Below are 25,477 nucleotides of genomic sequence, written 5' to 3'. Positions count from 1 at the left end.
ACACATCATTTTACCGAGTTATATATAATGTACACTTATATGTGTGTCACTGTTGTGTTTTAACTGTTTCAAACTTGTTTTTATGCCATGATATCTCATGCATATTATATGCCAAAGATGACTAAAAGTTTTAAACTTAAACTTATGCACCATCAAATGTGTAAAACCATTGTTGAATTATTAGATATAGACAATGTTTTTTCTCTTTGCTGGTTAGTCAAGGTCAAGGTCACTGTTACTTAAAATAGAAAAACGGTTGAAACTGAATAACTTTAGTTAGAGTTGACATATCTTGACCAAACTTGGTCTATAGGAAAAGTTTATGGATACCTTTCATGGGATTGCGTTTGGGGTCCCTAGGGTCAAGGTCAAGGTTACTGTTACTACAAATAGAAAAACGGTTGAAACTGAATAACTTTAGTTAGGGTTGACATATCTTGACCTAACTTGGTCTATAGGAAGAGTTTATGGATACCTTTCATGGGATTGCGTTTGGGGTCCCTAGGGTCAAGGTCAAGGTCACTGTTACTACAAATAGAAAAACGGTTGAAACTGTAACTTTAGTTAGGGTTGACATATCTTGACCAAACTTGGTCTATAGGAAGAGTTTATGGATACCTTTCATGGGATTGTGTTTGGTCAAGGTCACTGTTACTTAAATTAGAAAAACAGACACAGGCTGAAGTTCTTCTGTCAATCATTAAAAACCTGGTTTCGTCACATTGCGGAGTTTCTTGTTTTTATTATATTGTTGTTGTGATTCCAAGCCTAAAGACATTAATATCTCAACTTTTCGAACAGATCAGCTTCAAATTTTAAGACAAAATCAACAAACAAGTGTATATCGTAGTTTATTTATGATCATAAAATAACAAAGTTAACAATTATCATTAACTGATACAAATACATCATGGTATTTTTGACATGAAATTCAATTGATGGCACCTTGAAGGATCAAAGTCATATATGAAAAATAATTGCAACTTTAATCATTTGGATTATAGATGACAACTTTCGTATACTCGAACAATATTGAAGTATGGTGTAATTTTTAATGTTTATGAGATTGCTACATGTCATGATTAGATGAAACTTCTGTGCATGTTGACATATAATATTCAAAATATTTTATCAATAAGATAACACTAGTATATTATATTAAAGATCACAATGTGTGTACTGTGTAGTATAATTGTTAATTTTCTTTAATCATATTTTATTGCATAAAAATGCATTTATGCAATACATGATCAAAACAGAAACAGTGCAATGTAATATTGTTGACCTTCACATAAAAGGACATGTGCAGGGATTGGGCCACAAGTTTTCCCAACAACATTAACAGCCCTCTCCCAAAAATGAAATATTGAACATAAAAAAAATATGTTAGTGTTAACCTTTGACATTTCAAAACATTTTTCTTTCTGAGAGCATACCTGGTAATTACCATGGAAAATCTCTGCTAGATAAGAAATCGCTCAAATGATTTCTCACTAAAACAGGTCCCAGACTCAGGTTTAAAACTGGTTGAATGGATGAAAATGAACTAAAAATCACAGTCCTAAAAATTTGGAATAAGTAAAAAGGATTCAAGCCCCAAGCAGGGCTAAGTGGTTAAGAACCCTTCTGAAACGCTTTCAAGCATTTTATGTCCATTGCAAAGTCCTTCTTATTATTTTCAAATAAAACATCCAGCAAAAAAACACACAATACTTCACAGTATTTTGAAATTCAAAGCTCTCAATACTGTGTCAATAAAGTACATGTTGGCACTACTAGCTAGATATATGTTATTACATATATGTCACATTTATTATCTTCAGTGAAAAGAGATGAAACAACTTAATATCTACTGACCAAATATTAATCCCACACAAAGGAACCCTGGTGTCCTTTAAATTTGATGGAATATAATAAAATGAAATGTTAACAATTAGCTATTGATTAAGATGAAACAAAAACAAATTTAAAACTATAATGATATAAAACCACAGTTCTAAGATTACATTGGAAATAACATGTTTTACATTGAAGAACAAACAACAACAGTAATGATCACAGATATTTTGTTTATGTCAAAACAATAGTTTCTTAAAATAATTCGAAGTAAAACCCTGCTTTTTAAAACTGCAATGGCTAAAATACCAACATACACCTACAAACCTTGAATGCTTTTTTTACTTTAAAACACATGCATACCCTCTAAAAAACAAACACAAAAAAACAAATGAATACATGTCAAACTTACAATAGGAAATAAAGTCAAACTAAAATACAACACAAACGCTGAGGACTATTCCACTTAAACATATAACCCCCGGGAGGAAGGCAATTTGAAATTATGTCACCCCCCTACAGAAGCAAATTTACCCTTGTGGGGTCCAAATTATCAAAAAAAGACACCCACCTATATTCTATTCAAATAATTGCCTCCCCCCGTGGGTTATATGTTTTACTGGTATAGACCTCAGGGCAAGATTGTTAAAACACCTTCTATTTCTATACTGAGCTACAACTGTCTGGCACCAAGTCAGGGATTTGAAATTGAAAGCTCTTAATCCTGAGTTCAGGATCATTCCTGAATGTTTTCATCCAAGGGGCCATTTTAATGAAGATCTAAGTCAATTTTATTCCTAAAAAATTAAATTATCAAAGAGCCATAGCTACATATTAGTATGAATTGAACTTGAGCTAAGATTAAAAATGTCCACGCAGTTGAGGAAATAAACAAATGGATGTATTGTGACTTTTAAACAGATTTCAGATAATTAAAGTTACGACTACAATCCTTTATTGAAATGGCCCCCTTGTGTTTTAGTTGGATCCTCATCAATGTCCTTATTAACTTGAAGCTTTAATCGGATTACAACCACCCTTGATATTCTATAAACTTTGTTTAAAGTGACGCTCTTATTCAATATCAATACATACGAATGTATAACAAACATCATTTTTTACTGATAAACCTTCAACTGCTTACTAAATAATGCATTTATGGAAAATATTAATTACTGGTAAGAAGATTGTAACCATGTATTTAATAGCAGAAAGCGCAAAAATATTAAATGATAATTGGTAAATGCTAAAAGATTTACTGTGGTCTACAATAGTCTCATAAGGTAGAAATACCGTGTTTTAGGCTCATTTCTTTCAGATTAAACTTGGTATCCTTCATAAGAAACATTGTTTTCGACATTTATTCATCCTTTTTGAAATATTAAAACAATATTTTTAATTGTGGTAAATCTTATTTGTGAGTAAGAGTGCATCTTTAATAATGAAAAAATATTTGATCAAAAATCCATGTGAATTTGTTCATCCTTGTGACCAATGAACTTCTCCATTGGTTTAACAGTTATGAATATTCATATCAGGGTGGTTAGGCGTCAAGTCAATTATAAAATTATAATGATTCGTACAATTAGTCCCAAAATGGTTACTATATTCCTTATGAAAGAAAGAACATATTTAAAAGGATTAAAACTAAATAAGATTTTAAAATCATATCACTAAAAACAGGTAATAAGGACCAAAACAAATTTGTTTTTTTTCGGGGACTAGATTGCCACTTGTCACATAGAAATAACTTCACCAAGCAAGTCATACATACACAAACTTCCCAGCAAAAACTTAAAGTAAATGCTGGGCAAATTGTAGGACAAATATCTACTAGTACTAGGCTAACATATGAAGTATAAATAGGGATTTACATACTACAATTTTAATAATAAAGCTTTAATAAGGGATTAACACCTTATCAGTCCAACAGTACAGTCGAAACTCGCTATGTCAAACTCTGTTATCTTGATGTTCTGGTTATGTCGAATTTTTTTCGATTTTCTCGGTTTAGTTATACACTTTTTAAATTTCGGTTATATCGAAGGTTAATATCTCGAAGTATTTCACTAGGTCCCAACAGCTTTGACATATCAAGTTTTGACTGTATTTGAAAAAGTATGGCTAAAGGGCAAATTACTCCAAATGCAATTGCTAGTTACTCAACTCAAGATAACAAATCTCCGTATTATGAAATAAACCACTATGCTTCACTATGAAATGCCCTTCAGCCATTCTGGAGAAAACACTAATATCTCATGGCAATTAGTCTGGAAAAAATACTTTGATTTAAAGCCTGCCTGGTATACAATATTTCTAAAACTGATTTATGTTTGAAACACACTCCAAATTTTGCTTTCAAGAACAGAATATCAAATAAAACATAGAAATAATGGCCACTATAACAAAACAATTTAATTTCATATTCATAACAAAAAAACAGTAATAACTCTTAACATCATACATGCACCACAGAAAATAGGCCTGACATTGACAAACACAACTGTTCATCGAAATCAACTAATTCGACATACATAAAAATAGGGATTCTAACAATTGCTGATTTTCAATCCTGAAAAAAGCAGGGGGTCTGTTTGAGTATAAATTCATGCCTAAAACAGAGTAAATGGGGCTTAGACCCCTATTGAAATTGTTTTTGAAGTAATTTTTAGTCATTTCAGGGTAATTCCAAATGTTTGAGCAAAAAACAATCTTTACAACCGAACAATAGCTCTCAACCCTGAACTTAAGAACCCCTGATAAAAGTGAAAACTGACAGAAACACTTTTAACTTGACACTCCTCAAAAAAGAAATTGGATGAAAAAAATTGCAGGCAAAATTTTTAAACCTTGTAACTTAACAATCACAGACTATTTTGACACAATATTTTTGTATCAGAGACTGTTATCTTTCTGAATCTGTATCGCAACATCATCCAATTCTTGAGAGCAGCCTACAAGGCGCCACAGCTTGATCTCTTTGTACACAAGTCGTATCAAAAACTGAAAAAAATTCACATGGCGAAGTTAATTATGAAATGTGATAAGTCAAAAGACAAGAAGTTAACCATACTGTTATGAATAATAATAATAATCATATTCAACAATTTTTTTCCTTGAAACAATCTAAAATAATGTAAAAAAGCAAGAGTGCCTCGGAGGGAATGCCAACACTTGTCTGTTGTTGTTGTTGTTTTTCAGTCAAACAAGGGGCATAATTCTAAAATTATTAAAGCTTTAGCATTAGAGTTATGTGCCTTGCTACACATGTATGCATTGTCTCTGTCAATATGTGTACCAAGTTTCAATTGAATATTTTCAATAGTAATTGAGGTTTGGCTATGGTTAAAGTGTTTTGCATGTCAACGCTGGTGCTGACACCAAGGCTTAGCCAAAACATTATTCAAAAACATTGCACTAGATTTGGAACCTATTTGTCTTAATATGGATTTATTAATCTGTTGTAACAATATTAACCTAAAGCATGTTCTAGTTATGAAATACATTTATTGATACAGTTATTGAGAATTTCATGCTGCGATATATTTTCATTTTGATTAAATAATAATACATATGCACAATTGCATTTACGTACCACCATGGCAAAAATATCAGAAGCAATGAGCATCCAGAACACGTTGTTCCAGTTACTGTTGGAAATCACACCCGCTAGAAGAGGTCCAACTGCAGCTCCTGAATCCAAGAAAAAAATCCAAAATTATCTACATTTCCAGCTACCTTATTGAAAACATATACACTAGTTGAAGAGCTAATGGCAGCTTTTGAGACCGTAAACAAATAGAAAACTGAACAATGTTCCAGTCACCACGGGTAAACACACCGATAAGTCGACAGCCTTTAGCGGCACCTGAATGGACGAACAAGTAAAAATTTCCGAAGTGTTATATGCATAAACCTTTGTTAGCAATCCTAAAAATATGTTCGCAGTGGCTAAGCCTTTTTTACAGAAAGACTGACACATGTTTTCTTTTCACTAAGAGGCCCACAACAGTTGTCCAAGACTGACTAGGGTGGAATATTACCATATTAAATCATTCAAATACAATGTTAAAGGGTGAGATGATCTAGTGGAAAAGGTGCTCACATCTCACCCCAATGGCTGTGGGCTCAAACACCACAGTACACACTTCCTTATGGCCTTTCAAAATGGACGCCAGTTCTGGTTCTGAGTGTAAGGTAGTAAGTAACAACTTTGTTTTACAGTGCATAACTTAAGTTACATGGACTATTCATGTCAATTTCAATATGTTCCACCAATTCATAATCAACATCAGCATATAGCTGTTTACACATACAAGCTAGAATAGATAAGTATTAACTCAGCCACCCGGTGCTTACCCACACTTCCTGTCCCGTCAATGACAGCTGTTACAGTAGCAAGAGCCTTGGCGTTGCCCTTGAGTGACTTATGAGTACCAAGGTCAGCACTGACAGCTGTGGTAATCAGGGAATACGGACCATTTACCAGGAAACCTAAGGCCAGCAGCAGACCTGAAAAAAGGAAAACGCATGTTTAATGTATTTATTGATTTATATATGTAATATTTGCAGGAAATCTGATATATGTTATTGTTGCAGAAAGTCTGAACTTTGAAAATTTCCAGGAAGTCTGATTTATGTAAGCATTAACATTGTACTACTGGTATTTTCAGGAAGTCTGATATTAAATAGTCAAAGGAAATTTGATGTATGTTATATTTGCATAAAGTCTGATTTATGCCATATTTGCAGGCAGCTTGAACTCTGTAATATTTACAGGAAATCTGACTTACTAAGTATATATATCTTGCAGAAAGTCTCATTTTCTTTCAATTTTTGCAGAAAGTCTGATTAATGGTATATTTGAAGGAAGTCTGATGTATGTAATATTTGAAGGGAGTCGCATTTATTCATTTTTTTTCAAGGATGTGTAATGAGTTTTACGTGTGTATAAGTTGCAGAAATTCTGATTAATTCAAGAAAAGAGTATAAATATTTATTCAATACTGGCATTATTTAACCCACATGACTATGTTAACATGAACTATTTCTTAGAATACGAACCATGACATTTTCAATTGTTTGAGTCATTGTCCATGTACTTGAGGCACACACAATACTAGAGTTCTTTGAATAACACTCCCATTCTAAGTGGCTTCATTTTAAACTTTAACAAGTAAAATTGTATGGAATGTTTGATTATAACAATATCATTTTACTGTTCCTTTAGGCTACTCTCGTTAGTACAAGTACTTGAATAAAAACCACTTACAAACGCTGTGTGTCATGTCTATGCTCCCATAGGCATTGTATATAAACATCTGAAACAAAAAACATAATTGTAAATGACTACGGAGAATTACTGCACTCACAAAAATACAAGAATCACTTAAATGAAATATAAGGCCTGGGCTTTAAGTAACAACTTTAAGTGAATTGATTAAAAACCTTAAGTGAAATTACCCACAAAATTGTGCTTTTCTCTGAAAGCAATTTCAATTGAAGTACGTGGTTACAGATATGAGAATAACATTTAGCAAACAGCAAGATCTGAATTAGTATCCAATTATTAGAAAGGAATACTGAAACTTTTATAGGCATCAATGAATTAATTATGAAAGTAGGGAAACACAGATTTATCCTTGATGATCTTCATCAAGTACTCATCAGAGGAATTTGTATATGATTATTCTTTTCATAAATCGATTCATCAAAAATGATCAAGAGTTCAGCACAGCAAACGCCACATTACATTTTTTTTTCTTCAATCAAATAAGGGGCTGAACACAATTAACAATTGTTTTATTTTAACTATAAAATATCTAATTATTCAACTCGAATATGTCAAAAAAACAATTTGTATACCTAGTTTCATTTGAATATTTTAAAGGTTTTAAAAAATGGCCAATGTTAACTTATTTAATACTGCCAACTACAAAACGCATAACTTGAAAAATAGTGAAGCTTAAATTCAAACTACACTTTCCTTTGAGCATCCCTAGTAAAGATGAACTTATATTTATTCAATCTTATCATACAGTCTTTACATTAATATGAAAATCAAACTACAGTTGAACACCGCTATTCTGAACACCGTATTTCCGAAATAATTGCTTTTTCGAAATTATTTGTCGGTCCCGATTTTATTCCTTCTTTGTTCAACCAAATTTGTAATCTATAATTGAAATCGGTATTTCGAAGTAAAAATTACGGTCCCGATTTGCTATTTTGCACCTATTTATCAATCATTATTTCGAACTCGATCATCTTGTAGTTTTTCACACCATACTGCAATTGCACTTGGGCATCGGCTTTAGGTGACAATGGAGCACAATTAGTGCTTGTTAAAAAACGACATTGAACACACACATGTTACAAACATCAATGTCAGAAAATGAGGGATTTATTTGGGTGATGGAGTGTGTATATAATTGCTGATTGACACAACCTGGATATCATTTGAAAATGTCTATCTCATCAGATTTGATCGCAGCATTGCTCACTCGACCCTCTACCAAACAATCCGGAGAAGAGCCTGGCAGTTCTATTTTAACATGCTATTCATAAACTGTGCTTTGTTCTGAATGCATACATGTGCTGTCATTTTGTTTTAAATGTTTAATGTTGTAATAACGAATTATTTGTCATTTATTAAACATGTATATGAAGGATTACTCAACCAAATGTTTCGTATTGGTAACGTGTAACCAACATTGCAATCTTCACATCATTTACAATTCTTTTCTTAAAATTCTTAATCCGAAATATCGGTATTTGGAAATAATTTTTTGGGTCCCTTCGAATTCGGATAAACGGTGTTCAACTGTATTACAAACTTTAAAAAGTATACTAAAGTAAAGAATTGTACAAACCATGGGTGCCCCTAGAGCCAGCATCACAACACAAGTGGTGGCACGACCTCTCGTGTAGTCTGACACCACCCCAGCTATTATACCACCTGCAAAGGAAAATCTAGTTTAATACATGAATATCATTCAAAAGTAATACACAGACAAGGGCGCCATTTACGCCAAAGCTTGTCTTGGGTTTTTCATGTCATAACTTAACAATTAATTAATTAAGTGAGTTAGCAATACATGTGCATATTGTATCTTGCAATTTGTGAACCTAGTTTCACTTGCATATCTTGAGCCACTGTTGAGTCTGACACCAATCAAGCCATTATACCATTTAGTTTATACTAATTTATTTAAGCTCAATTGTGAAGACAACTTAAAGCCATTGTCATTTTTGAAAGCCTAAGGGAATGTACTCCCTTGGGGCTTGAGTCCACAATTCCCTGTGAGAGAGGTGGACACCTTAACCACTATACCACTCACACATCTTTATTTTATACGACTAAAACCCCAGCAAAGCTATTGAAAAAGAATCTTCTTACAATTGTAAGCAGATCTTGCACGAGAATTTTGAGTAATCCCACTAGCAGATACATAGTATTTAGAAAGGCCATGACAATAATCTTATGTTTATCTTTCGGAAAAATATTTATTTTTATCTTTTTATAAATCTGTATTTATTTATTTCTTCAAAAGTGTCCTCTTACAGATGTAAGAAACCGTTTTGCTAGGACGAACACCAATTTTGTCCGAGGCGAAGTGTAAACTTGTACTGTATCTATTACATATTTCTTTAAAGACTACTTGAAGGTTTCATGAACCCAATATATGAATGAAAGTCCTTACCAAATATGCCACCGACATCCATTAGAGTTGATAAATCGCCAGCCTTCTGTGCATCAAAGCTTCCTGAAAGAAAATCATGCATAAGCTTATCTAAAACTTGATCGCTAACACTGTAACATTGCTCCAGGACCACTGCATAGATCAGAAGGTTTTAATTTTAAGGCTTCTCAATAGACAGAGCTTACAACTAAACAAGTCGGCCATCAAGCAAATGCCAATGCCAATATTTTTAGAGCATAACTCGACAATTAATAAACTTAAAGTTATGGACCATGCTATACTTGTATGTTTTGTCTCTGACAACATGTGTGTACCAAAGTTTCATTTCAATATCTTTAATAGACTGAATTTTTGTACACTAAAGCTGAAGAGACCAAGGGTATGGCAACACCTCAACTGTTGTTTTGAAAAACAGATGAGCTTAAAGTGTGGAATGGATGACAATATGTGTCCATTATCTGTCAGCCAAGGAGCATAGTATCACTATAGTAACAGGCCTTCCTCACATATAGGTATCCTGACTGAATATATAATATAAATGTTCTAAGATTAATTTAACTTGGTCACTGTTTTCAACAGTTTTTAGCTTCATGTATGCCAACAGTATTTTTAATGACTCTGTCAAATACAGATATGATAGGTATGAAAATATCTCAATTTTACTTTTTGGAAAAAAAGATGATCTGAAAACACTGACAAAGTCAATGTGCAAATGAATTTGATGTCAAGTTGTTATGAATCTTGAAACACCGCTTCTTTTTGAAATGCAGCAACAAGACAAAACTTCAAAAAGAACCTTTAAGATTCCCTGGCCAATGTACTGAGAATAAGCTAATAGATGTATAGAGACCAAGACGGTGTTGCTTCTCTCTCTCCCCATAGAATATATTACAATATATTACAATATTCTAAAATGACGGATAGAAATTACATAAAACAGTAGGATTTCTGAGGCATGTGAAGAGTACTGTATTATACCATGTATAGGACACTAGCATAGATAGGACACAGGTAATAACCCTTGCTGACTGCAAGCTCTTGTGGCTTATCAGTGAACTATATAATTACCTTTGTTGGAGATGTATTTTGGCAGCCAGAAAAGGAAGGTATAGCTGACTAGTTTGGCGAAGAACAGACACAGAGAAAACTCGATAACACCCTTGAAAAACATAAATACACACTCACGGTCACTCATACATGTACATAATTTGTAAGACTGGGTTTGGTATATTAGTCTTTAGACAACAACTTTTGTATGGAAAACATACATTTTTTTCTTTGTTTTATCCCTTACAATGACTAAATATAAAGAAGAGTATTTTAAATATCATTGGAAATAATATACATTAACTTCAATATAAAATATCGGTGTATAATAAAATTCATCTATTTTTGTCCAAAGTATACTTACTGGAATAGATAGGGCCCGCCATATAGTAACTGCTTCATTTCTTTTTGGACCGTCAGCCTCGTTCCCTTTCTTTATCAAGGCTTCAGTCTGGAAAGCACAACAAACATGTGTTATCTTATCATGATTAAACTGATTTCATCTTGTAATTTATAACATGCATATTGATTTGACATACAAGCTGTTGTTAATGTGGATAGAAAAAGTGCATATTGATTACATGAGAATAATTATTACCATTGTGTTCCCATACTGTAGCTTAATATGATAATGCCATTTATGGATCACAAATCCTGATCCTGAATATTAATTAGCTTTAATAAAAGGGTTTCTGAGCTCAAGCAGGGTTTAGGGGCTTAGACCCCTATTAAAATTGTTTGCAAAGCCAAATTTACCAATATCAATTCAATGTTTTTTCTTACTTATTTAAATGCTAATGTTCAGTAAAAAATTCTTTCGAACACAGCAATGTCAATCCTGATTAAGAATTTAATCCTTTATCATCCTGTTTACAATGACATTAATTTTAGAATTACTTATGATTTGTATTAGCTCATTACATGTATTTGTCTTTAAAATGGAATATGAAAATTCAAAAGTAACTGCATTTCATTTCTGTATGAATCATCAACGTCCTCGATGGTTATATGCTGGAGGCAATTTAAAGTCAACAAGGTAATATTAACTAAGTAGCTCCTTAACATTTGCAAAGCAACATAGTGACATACAAATACATTTCTGACATATAATATTATGCTCTTTAGCAATACATATATTACACAAAAACACCCCATCACCAAACAACATAAGGCTCCATATGCCTGGGGCAGAATTCATAAAACATCTTAAATCATTTCTTAACTTTAGTCAAATTCCTAAAATTTTCGAAGTCACATTGAAGGAAAAGTTTAAGTGGTTTTTACATGAAAGTGTGTATTTTAAATTCAATCAATAGAAAACAAGTATTTTAGATATCATGAACCGATTGTATTATAATAATAAGTAAGATGCTTAGCTTAAGAAAATTACTTAAGTTAGGAAATGACCTAAGCTGTTTTAAGAATACCAGCCCTGCCCGATGTACTTGAATTTAGCCTAACAACAAAGGGAGCTACCTGTACCTTTGATGTATAATAGTAAAGCTACTAAGTTGTAGACATATACATGTATAGACGCCATCCTACCAACAACCATATGACTGCATTATAACATCAAGAAATTCAGATAAATAATTTGCTTGTTTCAAAAAAAGTGTACTTAAAATGATTACTGTTTAATGTTTGAAATTGGAAATTAACATAGTGTTACATTTTAAGGCAAATTAGTAATTTTTGTATCCCATTACGAATACAAATAAAGGTTGGAAAAATCCAAAGAATGATATGTTTATTGCTAAGATGGATCTATAATAATCTATGATTATATGGTAGAAAGTTCTTAAATTCTCTTTTACCATAAACCGTGGGGTACCGTTACCTTGTTAGTCACTCCATTCATGTTGTTAGCAAGCACTGACAATGAATTGGCCCCTTTTTGCCCGCCCAATATGTCACATATTTCATTACTAGTTACAACCACTGGGCCCTCATTGGTTGTCGACAGATTAGTTTTTGAAAATGCTAGATTATCGTGAAAACTTATTGTGGTTACGATGCAATTTGGTGCTTTTTCATTGTCAGCGCTGTTTTTGTTTTCTTCATTTTTAATCTAAAAATGTTATGGTTAGTTAGGTTAGTCATGATGAATGCATGCAATGTAGAACATAAGAAACACCAAAAAACTGAAAGTCATGATAACAAAACCCTTCACAAGAGACCCACAGAGCAAGGCCCAACGATCGCCTGTGTATTTCAGTTGAAAAAGGGGCATAACTCAACAAATATATATATATATATATTACAGTAAGAGAACTGGGCCTTTAAATGCATGTATATTTTTACTGAAAACACTTTCCAAGTTTCATTTGAATACTTAAAAATGTTTTTCCAAGATTTGGAAGTTTAAAGATTTTCATCGCCAGTGACACCAAGGCTTTAACAACATTCAACTTTCCTTCTGCAAAAACACAAGCTAAAAGCATGACGATTGAGATAATGACCGACCACTGTGCTGAAATGATATTGATAATATGACGGCCATTAAAAATTGACCTGCAAACTCATACATCTTCGTCAGCAGACTAAAAAAAATCAATGGCAACATATTTATTTTCTGCTTGCATTTAAATCACTGTTTTAATAATATTACCAATAAAGCTGTATAATTATGTCTTTTGTGGAATGATTCTGATATCACGAATTCACCCATATATGAAATATATGCTTTTAGTCTTTCTGTTTTATGTTTATTTCCTTGATAAACTGAGTAACTCAAGAAAAGACTGTGCTCTAGACCGTTTATATTGATTGCAACTTTTTTTTTCTCTACAGATATTGTTTGTTGTTACCTCTTCTGCCTCCGCAGGCTCTACCTGTCCTTGTTCATGCGGAGGTTCCGGACAATCCACTATAGAAGGCTCTGTTGAAAATAAAAGGAAATTATTTAGGTATTGACTCTTGAGCACAGAAAACTGCTTAAGTCCTAGCTATGTGCACACACATGTATAATATAGTCATAGTTCACTCATATAAGAATGTTATCCAACTGTGATTAATGTTTGTTATGTAAATTTCAGTAAATAAATGGTTCAATTAATGTACGCGAACACTCTGATACATGTTGAAAAAGGGGCGTAACTAAAAACAGAAAGAATTATGGGTCTTGCTAAACATGTGTATATTGTTTTTTATTTAAATATCGTTAACGTTCATTCAGTTATAACCAATGTTAAAGTGTTTCTGACACTGCAAGAGCTTTGACAATAGCTGGACTTATTTTTGTTTAAAAACAGATAAGATAATAAATGAGGTAAAATCCCAACCACCCATCTTACCTGGTGCCATAAACAAGAAGACAAGCACACCCAGGGAGGCAATGATGATGCCGGGGACAACAAAGGACCAGCCCCATGCTGTGTTCACCCAAATGCCCGCAATCAGAGAGCCTAGGATGTTTCCAACAGACGTGTGGGAGTTCCAGATACCCATGATAAGTCCACGCCTGTAAAATAAACACGGTTGTTCTTAAATAAATTAAGGTATGAAGTTCTACTTGATGTTATAACACTTAATGTGTACAACCTTTATGAATGACAAATCTTCCCATGTTGCCATGAACTTCTGTGAAGTTTGATCAAGAATGCAATAAAGTTACAGCTGATGCACGACAGTCACTGACTAACAGATGGTGTGACTTTAATATTCTTCCCTTCGGGGGGCATTGAAATACATGTTATTTAATATTCAGACTTGTTGGTACAAATTCTTATGTTGAAGAATGTATTGGGCGAGAGAAATGTATACGTACTTGCCCTTGCCGTACCAGTTACCCACACACGTCACCACACTGGGCCAGCCCGTGGACTGTACCAACCCTCCAAGGATCTGAAACAACAGCCATTCATAAGAGGGACACTCCAGTGTTGTTCTTATGTGAATGATGCCAGGGCTGTTTTATTGTTAAATAAATAGTCGCGATACACTTATTGTGAGAAAGAAATATTTTTAAGAAAATGACTAGTATACATGTAGAGACTGCTAGATATAGGGTTTTAAGAACTATTTTGCCCCTGCTTATTTAGGGTTTTGGTGCCAACATCCCTTTAAAGGCTCAGCTAGCACTCTGAAACCCTTCAATTGCTGTAACATCCCTAATCAAAGCATGCAAAGTGTCAAAAAACATAAGTTTATTCCTGTCATTTGAAGCCTGCATACCAAAATAATTTTCTATGACATTCTGCATGCAGATATTAGGTAAGCCAAGGGTGTAGGATTACTTACGCTAAAGCGCAATATTATCACTTGGGTGTTCACCAATATAATGTTTGACAACAGGTATATTGTGAGGGGAAAGTAACCACTCTGAAGTTAACACAGAAATACCCCCTCTAATACATGATACCCCCTCTAATCCATGATACCCCCTCTAATACATGATACCCCCTCTAATACATGATACCCCCTCTAATCCATGATACCCCCTCTAATACATGATACCCCCTCTAATACATGATACCCCCTCTAATACATGATTATTTTTTTATTACTTTAACACCCTGATGGGTTGATAAAACTTGGAAATTTTTGGAAGGATTTATGAGCATTTTCATGAAATACACGCCCTGTTAGGATAGAGTAAGTCAATGATATCAATACAGGGAGGAGAAACCAATTGCAAACATACTGTTTAAGCAAGAAAATGATGGCAGATTAAAGATTTTTATTATACATGTACAACTTAAAACATATGCAACAAAAACATTTAGCGAGGTTTTTAATAACCAGTTGCTGTTTACTAATTCCATCTGCCAGAAATTCTAGCATAAAATAAAGCTTAGCTTCAGCATTTGTTTAAAGACATTCACTCATAATAACATCATTAGCAAATGACAATTTTGTATCGGCCTACCTGGACAATGATATAGAAGTAGAGTGTGTGGATATTCCAGAAATACCCGAACCCAAAGGCTGCAGTGAAGGCACCGCTGAGAATCATGCCCAGTGACAGGAAGTAGCGAAGGTTCATTCTCTCCGCAATGTGACCACTGAAAATCACGGTGTTGTAAATTAGTATGGGAAAGACGGTCAACATAAGTGGAACATGCCATAAGTCAAGTGGAACATGGTGTCGATTCATCAAGATCTAAGTAGTTGATCTTTTTGTCATATTTTTGTTATTTTGCTATTATAAATCGTTATAAATGTTTTCTTTAAAGATTGTGTAATTTATGCAATTCTAGGACCTTAACCATTTATTGACTGGGGCAAAATAGCTGGTTATTGCCACAGTCAAGATATTCTTTTCATATACATATTGTGTAAGTTTGGTGACATGGGGCAATATCTCCTTTTATAAAAGAGCATAAAAGAGCAGAAATTATTTTGTGCAATTCAAGGGCAATGACTCTGAAATGACTGCCCATACACACATTGTCCAAGTTTGGTGATGATCAGAAAAAATCTTATCGAATCAGAGCATGGAATTCTTAGTTGATGCCACACAACTGCTCACCACATGTGAATTCATAGATGTTGAGCCTTATGACGTTAGTATAAATATCGTCAGCAATTGACTTGATGCCATAATAACATTCCTAGATATTTAAGATAATTGAAGTAACTAGCCTCCTTTAATGCAAAGACGTCCAGGTTTTGTTATATTTCTTAAGCCAATTACTAATATTAATGTTTCAAGAATCAGTGCTTGTTACTCCAAATTCTAATTTTAAACACCATCTTTACATACCTACAAAACATGCCTACAGCGTACGCGAACAGGTAGGCCAGGTCCAGACTCCCAAGCAGCGTGGATGCATTATCGTCATGATCTACGAGCCGTGCAACAATGATGTTATTAGCAAATTACCATACACATAATTTATAACATTCAGATTGAGATTTGTCAATGAAATGTTTGACAGCAAAAAGTTATTCTATGTACATGTACACATAGATATTCATATTTTACACGAAAAATATATATAGAGGATATATAGAGGATATTTGTTTGTTTCTGTTTAATATATATGCAATATATTTCACAAGTGAACACCAAAAGTAATATTCCACGAGTGGCTTATTATAGACATAAAGAACTTGAACCCAAGAGACAACTTTGCTTCAGAAGAAAAAAAACTTTCTTTAGCTATCTTTCTGATAATGGTAAAATAAACCCTAATAAACAGAGCACATGATAACCAACAGTCTCATGTCCAAGTTTTGACTAACTCTCAGAAAAGCATCTTTATTAAATCACTGAAATCGTATGTTTTTATTCCTTTTACAAAAATATATGTAAATAAAACAGTAAACTTTCGAATAATAATGAAATTCAGACATGTTCACCATCAAAGCTCGACTGGAAGGAGAATAACGATGAAATAAAGGTTTGCACTTTAGAGGCCGTTCGTAATCATGGCCCAAGACACCCTGAAGTGTAAATTTGACACAAAATGGGAAAACTATACAACTCTTTAAATGGTGGGGAATCCTTATATCCAAAGAAAGAATAAACTTTGTCTTCTTTATGTATCAGCGCTGGGGCCATGTTTACTGACTACAGATCCAACAGGCACTACTGCAGACCTACCTTACATTGTCCTTCAAGTAATTTTTTTTTCTAGACTGACATTTACTTTTGTTACTGTAAAAGAATGGACGAAAGATGATTCTTAGTAAATTCAAAAAAGTGTTTTTTTGAGTACTGTATTTGGACATGAGATTGTTCATTATCATGGCAGACCTCATCAGATGACATGCAGTGATAATTAGATATAAAAAACATTGAAACATGGTGCTATTATGCAAGGACATTTTTTCCTGCTCTAGTGAATGGATAATGAGGCTATTCTATCCGATGAGCATTACATGATTTCTAAATAGGTATATTATGTGGTGTTGTAAACATCTGAATCATCTGACATATCCTTGACATGGAAATTTATAATTCAGTTTCAAATATGGCATTAAAATAGTATTTTATGTCATGATAGTAAATGTAGTTAGTCACAATAGCAATTGAAATATTTCCCAATATATATGCTTTGCCATATTTTAAAGCTGCACTCTCACAGATTGAATGTTTTGACAACTTTTTTATTTTTTGTCTTGAAACAAGCGAACTGATTTTTTGTCAGCAATCTTTTATCATTGGTTTGCAGATATTTACGCAAACATTTGCTCTTTCCAAGACAAAAATTAAAAAAAGTTGTAAAAATGGTATATCTGTGAGAGTGCAGCTTTAAAGTAAGATCATGCACTATAGTCAGATGGGTATAATAGCCTCAATTGTGTGAAATAAATATGGCTAAAATAATAAATCATCCAAATTTAAATGCACTTTTATCACTTGTTATCAGTTTGACCAAAAGTTGAAATGTTAACAGTATATTCAATCTGATCAAATATTATAAGTAGTATATATCACTGCTCTAGTGAAATATTTCAGCAGATAACATTCGGACAAGATGACCATAACAAACAATTAGTGTCCAGACTCATACCTCGACCAATAAAATTGCCAAATTGATTCACATTTAATCATTTAGAAGAGCTCTGACAACCAAATATCCATTACAAAACCACAAAATTTCAATTTAGTCTTAAAATTTTTTTTTATTAGGTGAGTTATTTATCACACGTAGCACTGGCTAATTTAAAGGCACAAAGTAAGCATTTTTGGTCATCTTAACAATAAGATTAGGGCTGCCCCTTGCTTGCCAGCTTAATTGTTGAGAAAACCAAATATAATCACTTACTATTACTTGTTTGAATCAAAATACAAGGTTTCTTCAAACCATATAAAAAGTTTCAAAACATCAACTTATTTAAACATTCAATTAAATAATTAGAAGTGTCAGTAATGTAAAATTTCAAGTTTCAGCTGAAGAAAGTTAAATATCAAAAACTTCAGTGTTTTACTTTAAAACAAATCTTTTATTTTTCGATTTAAGAACACTGAAATGATTTTCCTGAGCATCAGACCACATCAAAACAATGTCTAACCTTATACATGTATCTTTATAAGTTCTTATTAACCCGAGTGTCAAACCTCATCAGAACCCTCGCTAACCTTTTATCTTTATAAGTTCCTATTAACCTGAATGTCAGACCTCATCAGAAACCTGGCTAACCTTATATCTTTATAAGTTCCTACTAACCTGAGTGTCAGACCTCATCAGAACCCTGCCTGCCCTTACATGTATGTCTCTATGAGTTCCTACTAACCTGAGTGTCAGACCACATCAGAACCCTGTCTAACCTTATATCACTATTAGTTCCTATTAACCTGATTGTCAGACCTCATCAGAACCCTGTCTAACCTTATATCACTATTAGTTCCTATTAACCTGATTGTCAGACCTCATCAGAACCCTGCCTGCCCTTACATGTATGTCTCTATGAGTTCCTACTAACCTGAGTGTCAGACCACATCAGAACCCTGTCTAACCTTATATCACTATTAGTTCCTATTAACCTGATGTCAGACCTCATCAGCACCCTGCCTGCCCTTACATGTATATCTCTATTAGTTCCTACTAACCTGAGTGTCAGACCACATCAGAACCCTGTCTAACCTTATATTTATATTAGTTCATATTAACCTGAGAATCAGACCACATCGGAACAATGCCTAACCTTATATTTTTATTAGTTCCTATTAACCTGATATCAGACATAATCAGAACCCTGTCTAACCTTATATCTCTATTAGTTCATATTAACCTGAGAGTCAGACCATATCAAAACACTGTCTAACCTTATATATTTAAAAGTTCCTATTAACCTGAGTGTCAGACCTCATCAGAACCCTGCCTGCCCTTACATGTATATCTCTATGAGTTCCTACTAACCTGAGTGTCAGACCTCATCAGAACCCTGTCTGCCCTTATATTTCTATAAGTTCCTATTAACCTGAATGTCAGACCTCATCAGAACCCTGCCTACCCTTATATCTCTATAAGTTCCTACTTACCTGAGTGTCAGACCACATCAGAACCCTGTCTTACCTTATTAACTATTAGTTCCTATTAACCTGAATGTCAAACCTCATCAGAACCCTGCCTGCCCTTATATCTCTATAAGTTCCTACTTACCTGAGTGTCAGACCTCATCAGAACCCTGGCTAACCTTATATCTCAATAAGTTCCTATTAACCTGAGTGTCAGACCAAATCAGAACCCTGTCTGCCCTTATATCTCTATTAGTTGCTATTAACTCCAATCATTCCTGAAACAAGAAGTGTATGTAAGGAACAAACCAAAGGGGGCCCAGTCACACTCGGTTCCATTTCTTTCACCTACTGGCACTGCCGGGATGGAGCAATTTTTTCGGTAAAGGCGAGACTGAAAAAGAATAATGGCATATCTTATCATTTTTGATGTTTACATGAAAAGATTTTGTTTTATCATAGTACTTTAATCAGAGTTTTTGAACTTTTATAAAAAAGCTTTAACATGAACAGTATGAGGTGACTTTATCAAAACCTTATGTCAGGTAAACACTTCAATTCTTTGAAAAAACCTCACAACCCGATATGAGTCTGTTAAGTAGGCCATACTCTTTATAGTCAGAGGGGTTGAAATCAAAAATGTTGTATCAGCCTTTTTATAAATTAATATCACATAGAACATTTTCCCTTTCAACCTACCATTGATGAACATCAAAATAATACCATATAATTAATTACATATTACGTCAAAATTTATTCTGTAATATCTCTTTTACACCAACTCATAGAAGAGCACCAACATGCATTATTTATTCAATCGAAATTGGGAAAATTCATTGTATGAAATGTTTTAAAATATTTACATTCTTCTGCTCATAAATGAAATACATCTTTCTCTCAATATAAACCTATATGAAATTATGTATATAAGATGAATATGAAGTACTGTACACAAAACGTATATACAGTACTACTTAGCTATGGAATATACATTAAAATAAAAAAAAATGTAATGACCCATGATGACCCATATACAGTATATTCACAACGGTCTTGAATATGATGTTGATAAATATTCTGACTGAGATTCCTGAAGACTTGATTAACACTGATGAAATTGTAAAAGGAATAAAAAAACACTCTATTTTTTCTTAATATTTCAATGAAAAATCCACTTAAAAATAAATAATGTGTTTTTATCAGTTATACCTTCACAATGCTGATTGGCTTCCGAGACAGATGGTAACTCATGTAGATGAAAAATGTGAAGACCAGGATGAAGACCTTGTACCTGTAATAAACGAGAAAACAAAAATGGAATAGACATTTTATATTATTAAGCACTGTGTTATTATTATAATAACAGTACAGTACAGGAATTTAAATTGTGGAGCAAATTTAAAACTGGTCCCCCACTATTTTTATGTCTTTAAATAAACTGTATTTCTAACCTTCATCCTTGTGGTGTATTCATGGTATAGTGATAAGAAGCTTGACAATTAATCCAGGGGTTGCAGGTTGGATTCCCCACAATACTGCTAAATTTGCACCTACTGTATATATGTAACCGTCCCTTGTGACAGTAACTGGCACACATTATAGAGGCGGGGATGGTTATTACCGTTTTTACAGTAACTCTACAGTAGTAAAAGAAAAGTAGAACTTTCCTAAGTAATAGTAAGTTGACATCAAGTAAAGTCTTAATGATTAAGATTGCGCGGAGTGAGCGTAGCGATCAAGTCTGTCTTTATCATTAAGAATTCACTTCATGTCATCTAACTGACTTAGAATACAACCTTATTGGCTGATATATTGTCAACGCAAAATCTGATGCAGGGAGTGTGTATCAGGTCCCGATTTCTCGAAACTTGTTAAGTCCCTTATAACAGGATTAAGCTAAGCTCACTTTTTTTGTTTTTCAATAATTTGCGTAATATTTACTTCTTTAAGAATGTTTATACTTACAATAGGAATTATCTTTATGATAATCACAATAAACCATTTTTCAATTATCAAAATTCAATTTATGTATGTACATGTATTTTAACAAATTAAAATAAGCTACTTAAGCCTGTTTGGCTTAAGAAGTTTCGAGAAATTGGGGCCAGATGATTGTCAGAAGGCCGACCTTTAAGCACGCGCAAACGTAGAAGTTTTTAATGATCTTGTCTACTACTTAATGCATGGTTGCCTATCTGCAATCTCATTGGCTGAAAATGCAGGTTGTATTTTAAATAAATCTAAATAATATGAATAGAAAAAAGGAAGCAATTTAAACACTAGAAATGTATGAGGGCTGGCAGATTGGTTAATATATAATTATGTTTCTTGTAGTCAGGGGCGTAGCTTGGCAAAAATCAATATGTAGGCCCCGTTGTTCTAGAGGGGTTCGAGGGCGAAAATGTTTGAAATCCTATATCGCCGCAGCTGTATTTTGGGGCATTTTTTGAAGGAAAAATAAATTTTATAATTTTGCAGTTTTTGTCAAATTGAAAAGTATATTCCATACTTGTTCTAAAGCAGTTCAAATTTTCAACAAAAAATAAATTAACGATTATTGAAAAAATCTCCGTACTGTATTCAGAATATATAAATGACATGAATATATAACCGACCATGTCAATAAAAGTAATCAGACTAACAAACCGGAACTAGATAGTAATCGTACAAATCAAACACTTTTTGTAGCAAAGGCCGGCTACACTTGCTTCAAAAAACATTAAGCTTCCTGCACTTCCTTGAAGCGAATGTATTTATATAACATTATTAATGTCGACGTCCATGTCCTTGTGAATATGCAGTAATGCCAAGTATGATGACATCCTGTCTGTGCTCATGGTCGACCGCAAATAGTTCTTGATTCGCTTCATAGCACTAAACGATCGTTCGCATGATGCTGATGTCGGTGGCATTGTCAACAGTACTCCGAGAATGCCATAAATACACGGGTACAAATGTGTGCTCGTCTGTCGGAGCGTATCTTGGAGCCGAGGCGGTTTACTTTCCGCGATATTCCATCAAACTCTCCACCTCTCCACTTCATTACCGAAAACTTCAAACGAATGCTGAAGATCTGGAGCATATGCGGCATATATGGACGGAAGCATTTCATTTTGTAGACCTGGCAATCGGTTTGGCAGAAGATACTGTGCCGCGAAGCGGTCTTCATTGCTTAAAATGTGGGTCTCCATTTCCTGTATCAAATGGTCAAGGAATACATTGAACAGTGTTATTCTCCAATAGTCGGAAACTGTATCTACATCCGGCTTAGCGTGGTGATTTTGCCTACCAGCCCTTCTTGGTCTCGACGGGATTATATCGAATTCAGCGGCAACATTTGTAGCTTTTTCAAAGAGAGCGCCCCACACTTCTGCTCATTGTTCATTAGCTGAATGACGACCTTAGCCTCACCACTTGCATGCAATAGATCGTTATCTTCTTTTTGCAATAGGTTTGTTAATGCAACAGTGGAACTAAGCACATGTTCAGCCACTATCAATGCTATAATGAATTAAAAGAAAAGTATCCATGCCAGATACTGCCCTGCATTGTTATCTCCGTCGTCATTTAGTGTTTCAAGCGTATGAACTACAACAGGAAATGCGTTCTTGAAAGTCCCTAGGGCATCGGCGCGACACGACCACCTTGTTTGGCACAAAGTACACAGTTTCGTTCGCTACTCCATTTCCTCTTTAGTGGTGGCATCTCGAGACAACTCGTCCACGAAAGCTGCTAGCCGTTTCGCAGAGTAATCGAACAGAAAACTTATGTCCTTGACAGTTGACATATTTGTTCGAACACAAGGAATATTGGAGCTGTGAGCCAACGCGAGATTCAAGCAATGCGCTTTGCAGTGTACGTAGTTAACATGCGGTGATCTTTCACGAACAAGAGCCTGAACTCCTCGATATTTCCCCGACATGTTTAATGCCCCATCTTAACACTGCGCTAGAACTTTTAAGACATCAAGTTTGGCTTCCTGGAGAAATGACATAATATTAACACAAAGTTCAATTCCTTTGACATAGGCACACTGAACGAAGCCCAAAAATTCCTCCCTTACTGTACCCTTATTGTCTACAAATCTGACAGAGCGACAACTGTTCTTTAGTTGATTTATCGGTAGCTTAATCGACATTTATTGCAAAGTATGGACAGTTCCGACAGTCGCTAAGAATCCTTTCCTTGATTTGTTCAGCGCAAATGTCAATAAGTTCGTTTTGGATGTCAGGGAAAGTGTACTTGGCATTATGTTGTGCGCTAGCTATGTGCACCGACAGAATTTCATCATTTTGTGCAAATGCAGTAAGTATTGCGTAAAAATTACTAGTTTACTCTGTATGCCCTCGTAGTGGTATGTCTTGCTTTGCACAGAGACCTATTATTTCAATTATTCTATGCAAGACATGTCTGTTGTTCTCCACTGTTGTCCTAGCGGAGTCCAACAGTTTCTTGGATAGACTCACTTTTTCCAAACTGTATGTCTTGATAACTTTCAGCTCGAGCGGAAGCATTATTATGACAAGTTTCATTTTCATGACGTTTAAACAACGATGACAAGTTCTTCCTATCAGTCATACCAGATGTAAACGACTTCTCTCCGCCATCAGTACCTCCAAACAGGCAACAGTTCACACAATATATCGCATCCTTTGACGTGGAATACCGCAACCATTTGTTCTCCAATAGCCATTTACCATTCAGTTTTCGATGTTTGCAAATGCCCTGTAAAGCAAAATATTTCAGTGTTAAACATTTTTGAGATAATTCTAGAACAATGGTTTCGGACGGACAGATGGACGCACAGACAGACGAAAGTAAAAAAAATACCAACTGGTTTCAAAAGTTTTATGAGCGGTAAAAATATTTTTTTAATTTATATGCTGGATCGAGGAATCGAACCAGGGTCGCTAATGTGGTAGTCAAACATTATACCACAACACCACAGTCAATTAGCCAATAATAGCCTTGTTAAACTAGTACATATCATACGCATTTGTTTCGTAAGTAAAACAATAAACATTATGTTTTCAAAAGAAATAAGATCAAAGGCAAATTTGAATTAAAATTATGCAATAAAAGCAGATATTTATTATAAGTATGTTGAATTATTTTATGTCATATGCTTTTCACATGTCGCAAGGTCAGACGCATTAATTTAACAACTATGACACAGAAATGCAGTAGGCACATACCGAAATGGGAATGGGTAGGACAGACAAGACGACCCGGTTTCACTCAGAAGACGTCGCTTCGTTTCCTCATCAGTGGCACAGAAGCTAGAACCGCCAATATCCGGAAATGGAGGGTCCTGGTCGGCCATGTCAAGTTGTTATAATTTCAAATCAAGCGGTCAAAAAACTTTGATCTGACTTCCTTGGTCGCTTGGACGTGTCCTTACCACACTGTCCTTACCACACTACTTCGAACCAGTAATGAAAACCTTCGATTTTTTTTAAATAGTGTTATTCAATATGGACTTATTTTCATATTTGATGGGTTCGCTGCAGATCGACACTATACCCCTTACCCCCCCGTGGTAGTCGTTCAGATATATATTACTGGTCCAGCTCTAGCCAAGCTTTTTATTTCTGCTTCTTTCTCATCAGTCATAAAATATTTTATGATTTTTCTTTACAGTAACTTGAGTAAGTAGGCTGATTATCACTAATCAGCTGGGACCAATATACTACTCCCCGTCATCAGTGAGAATCGCAAACTGTCAGTGTGACAAAACTGAGAGCATCATATTCATAATCCCATGACACCTAATAACACTATCAAATTTATGAATGAAATTTTACTCACGCGATATTCCGTGACGGTCCATGGCTGATGGACGGCAAGCATTTAATCCCTAACGGTTCACGCCCCATGTCTGATCACCCGTCTAACGGTGAAAAAAGAAAGAAAACAAGCGGTCAAATAAAGAACTTTCACTACCCCAATATCATGTCAATAGTCATGTGATCATAACACTAAC

The 25,477-nt window shown here is 34.2% G+C and overlaps 1 protein-coding gene across 1 annotated transcript; it reads right to left on the bottom strand.

Moving 5' to 3' along the window:
• Positions 1-835: 835 nt before the first annotated feature.
• LOC128234597 (glucose-6-phosphate exchanger SLC37A2-like) lies at positions 836-25,477 on the bottom strand. Its single transcript, XM_052948903.1, has 16 exons — positions 25,303-25,477; positions 20,704-20,785; positions 19,804-19,888; positions 16,291-16,372; positions 15,454-15,589; positions 14,353-14,429; positions 13,880-14,046; positions 13,394-13,464; positions 10,951-11,037; positions 10,608-10,698; positions 9,540-9,602; positions 8,709-8,794; positions 7,109-7,157; positions 6,196-6,348; positions 5,432-5,529; positions 836-4,839 (listed from the first exon to the last, which is right to left on the bottom strand). Exons 1-16 carry the CDS (start codon positions 25,368-25,370, stop codon positions 4,732-4,734), a joined length of 1,503 nt encoding a protein of 500 aa, XP_052804863.1. The 5' UTR covers positions 25,371-25,477; the 3' UTR covers positions 836-4,731.

Source organism: Mya arenaria, chromosome 5 (assembly GCF_026914265.1).
Source record: "Mya arenaria isolate MELC-2E11 chromosome 5, ASM2691426v1".
Taxonomy (NCBI): domain Eukaryota; kingdom Metazoa; phylum Mollusca; class Bivalvia; order Myida; family Myidae; genus Mya; species Mya arenaria.
Note: the sequence above shows the minus strand (reverse complement) of the source record. Positions and strands in the feature narration are given on the sequence as shown.

Excerpts from the sequence above, each read along its gene's own strand:
- LOC128234597 (XM_052948903.1), bottom strand. The coding sequence starts at position 25,370 with ATGGGGCGTGAACCGTTAGGGATTAAATGCTTGCCGTCCATCAGCCAT. Across the intron at positions 19,889-20,703 it reads AGCCAATCAGCATTGTGAAG|TCTCGCCTTTACCGAAAAAA; the intron begins GTATAACTGATA and ends ATTCTTTTTCAG. Across the intron at positions 9,603-10,607 it reads AAAATACATCTCCAACAAAG|GAAGCTTTGATGCACAGAAG; the intron begins GTAATTATATAG and ends ATTTTCTTTCAG.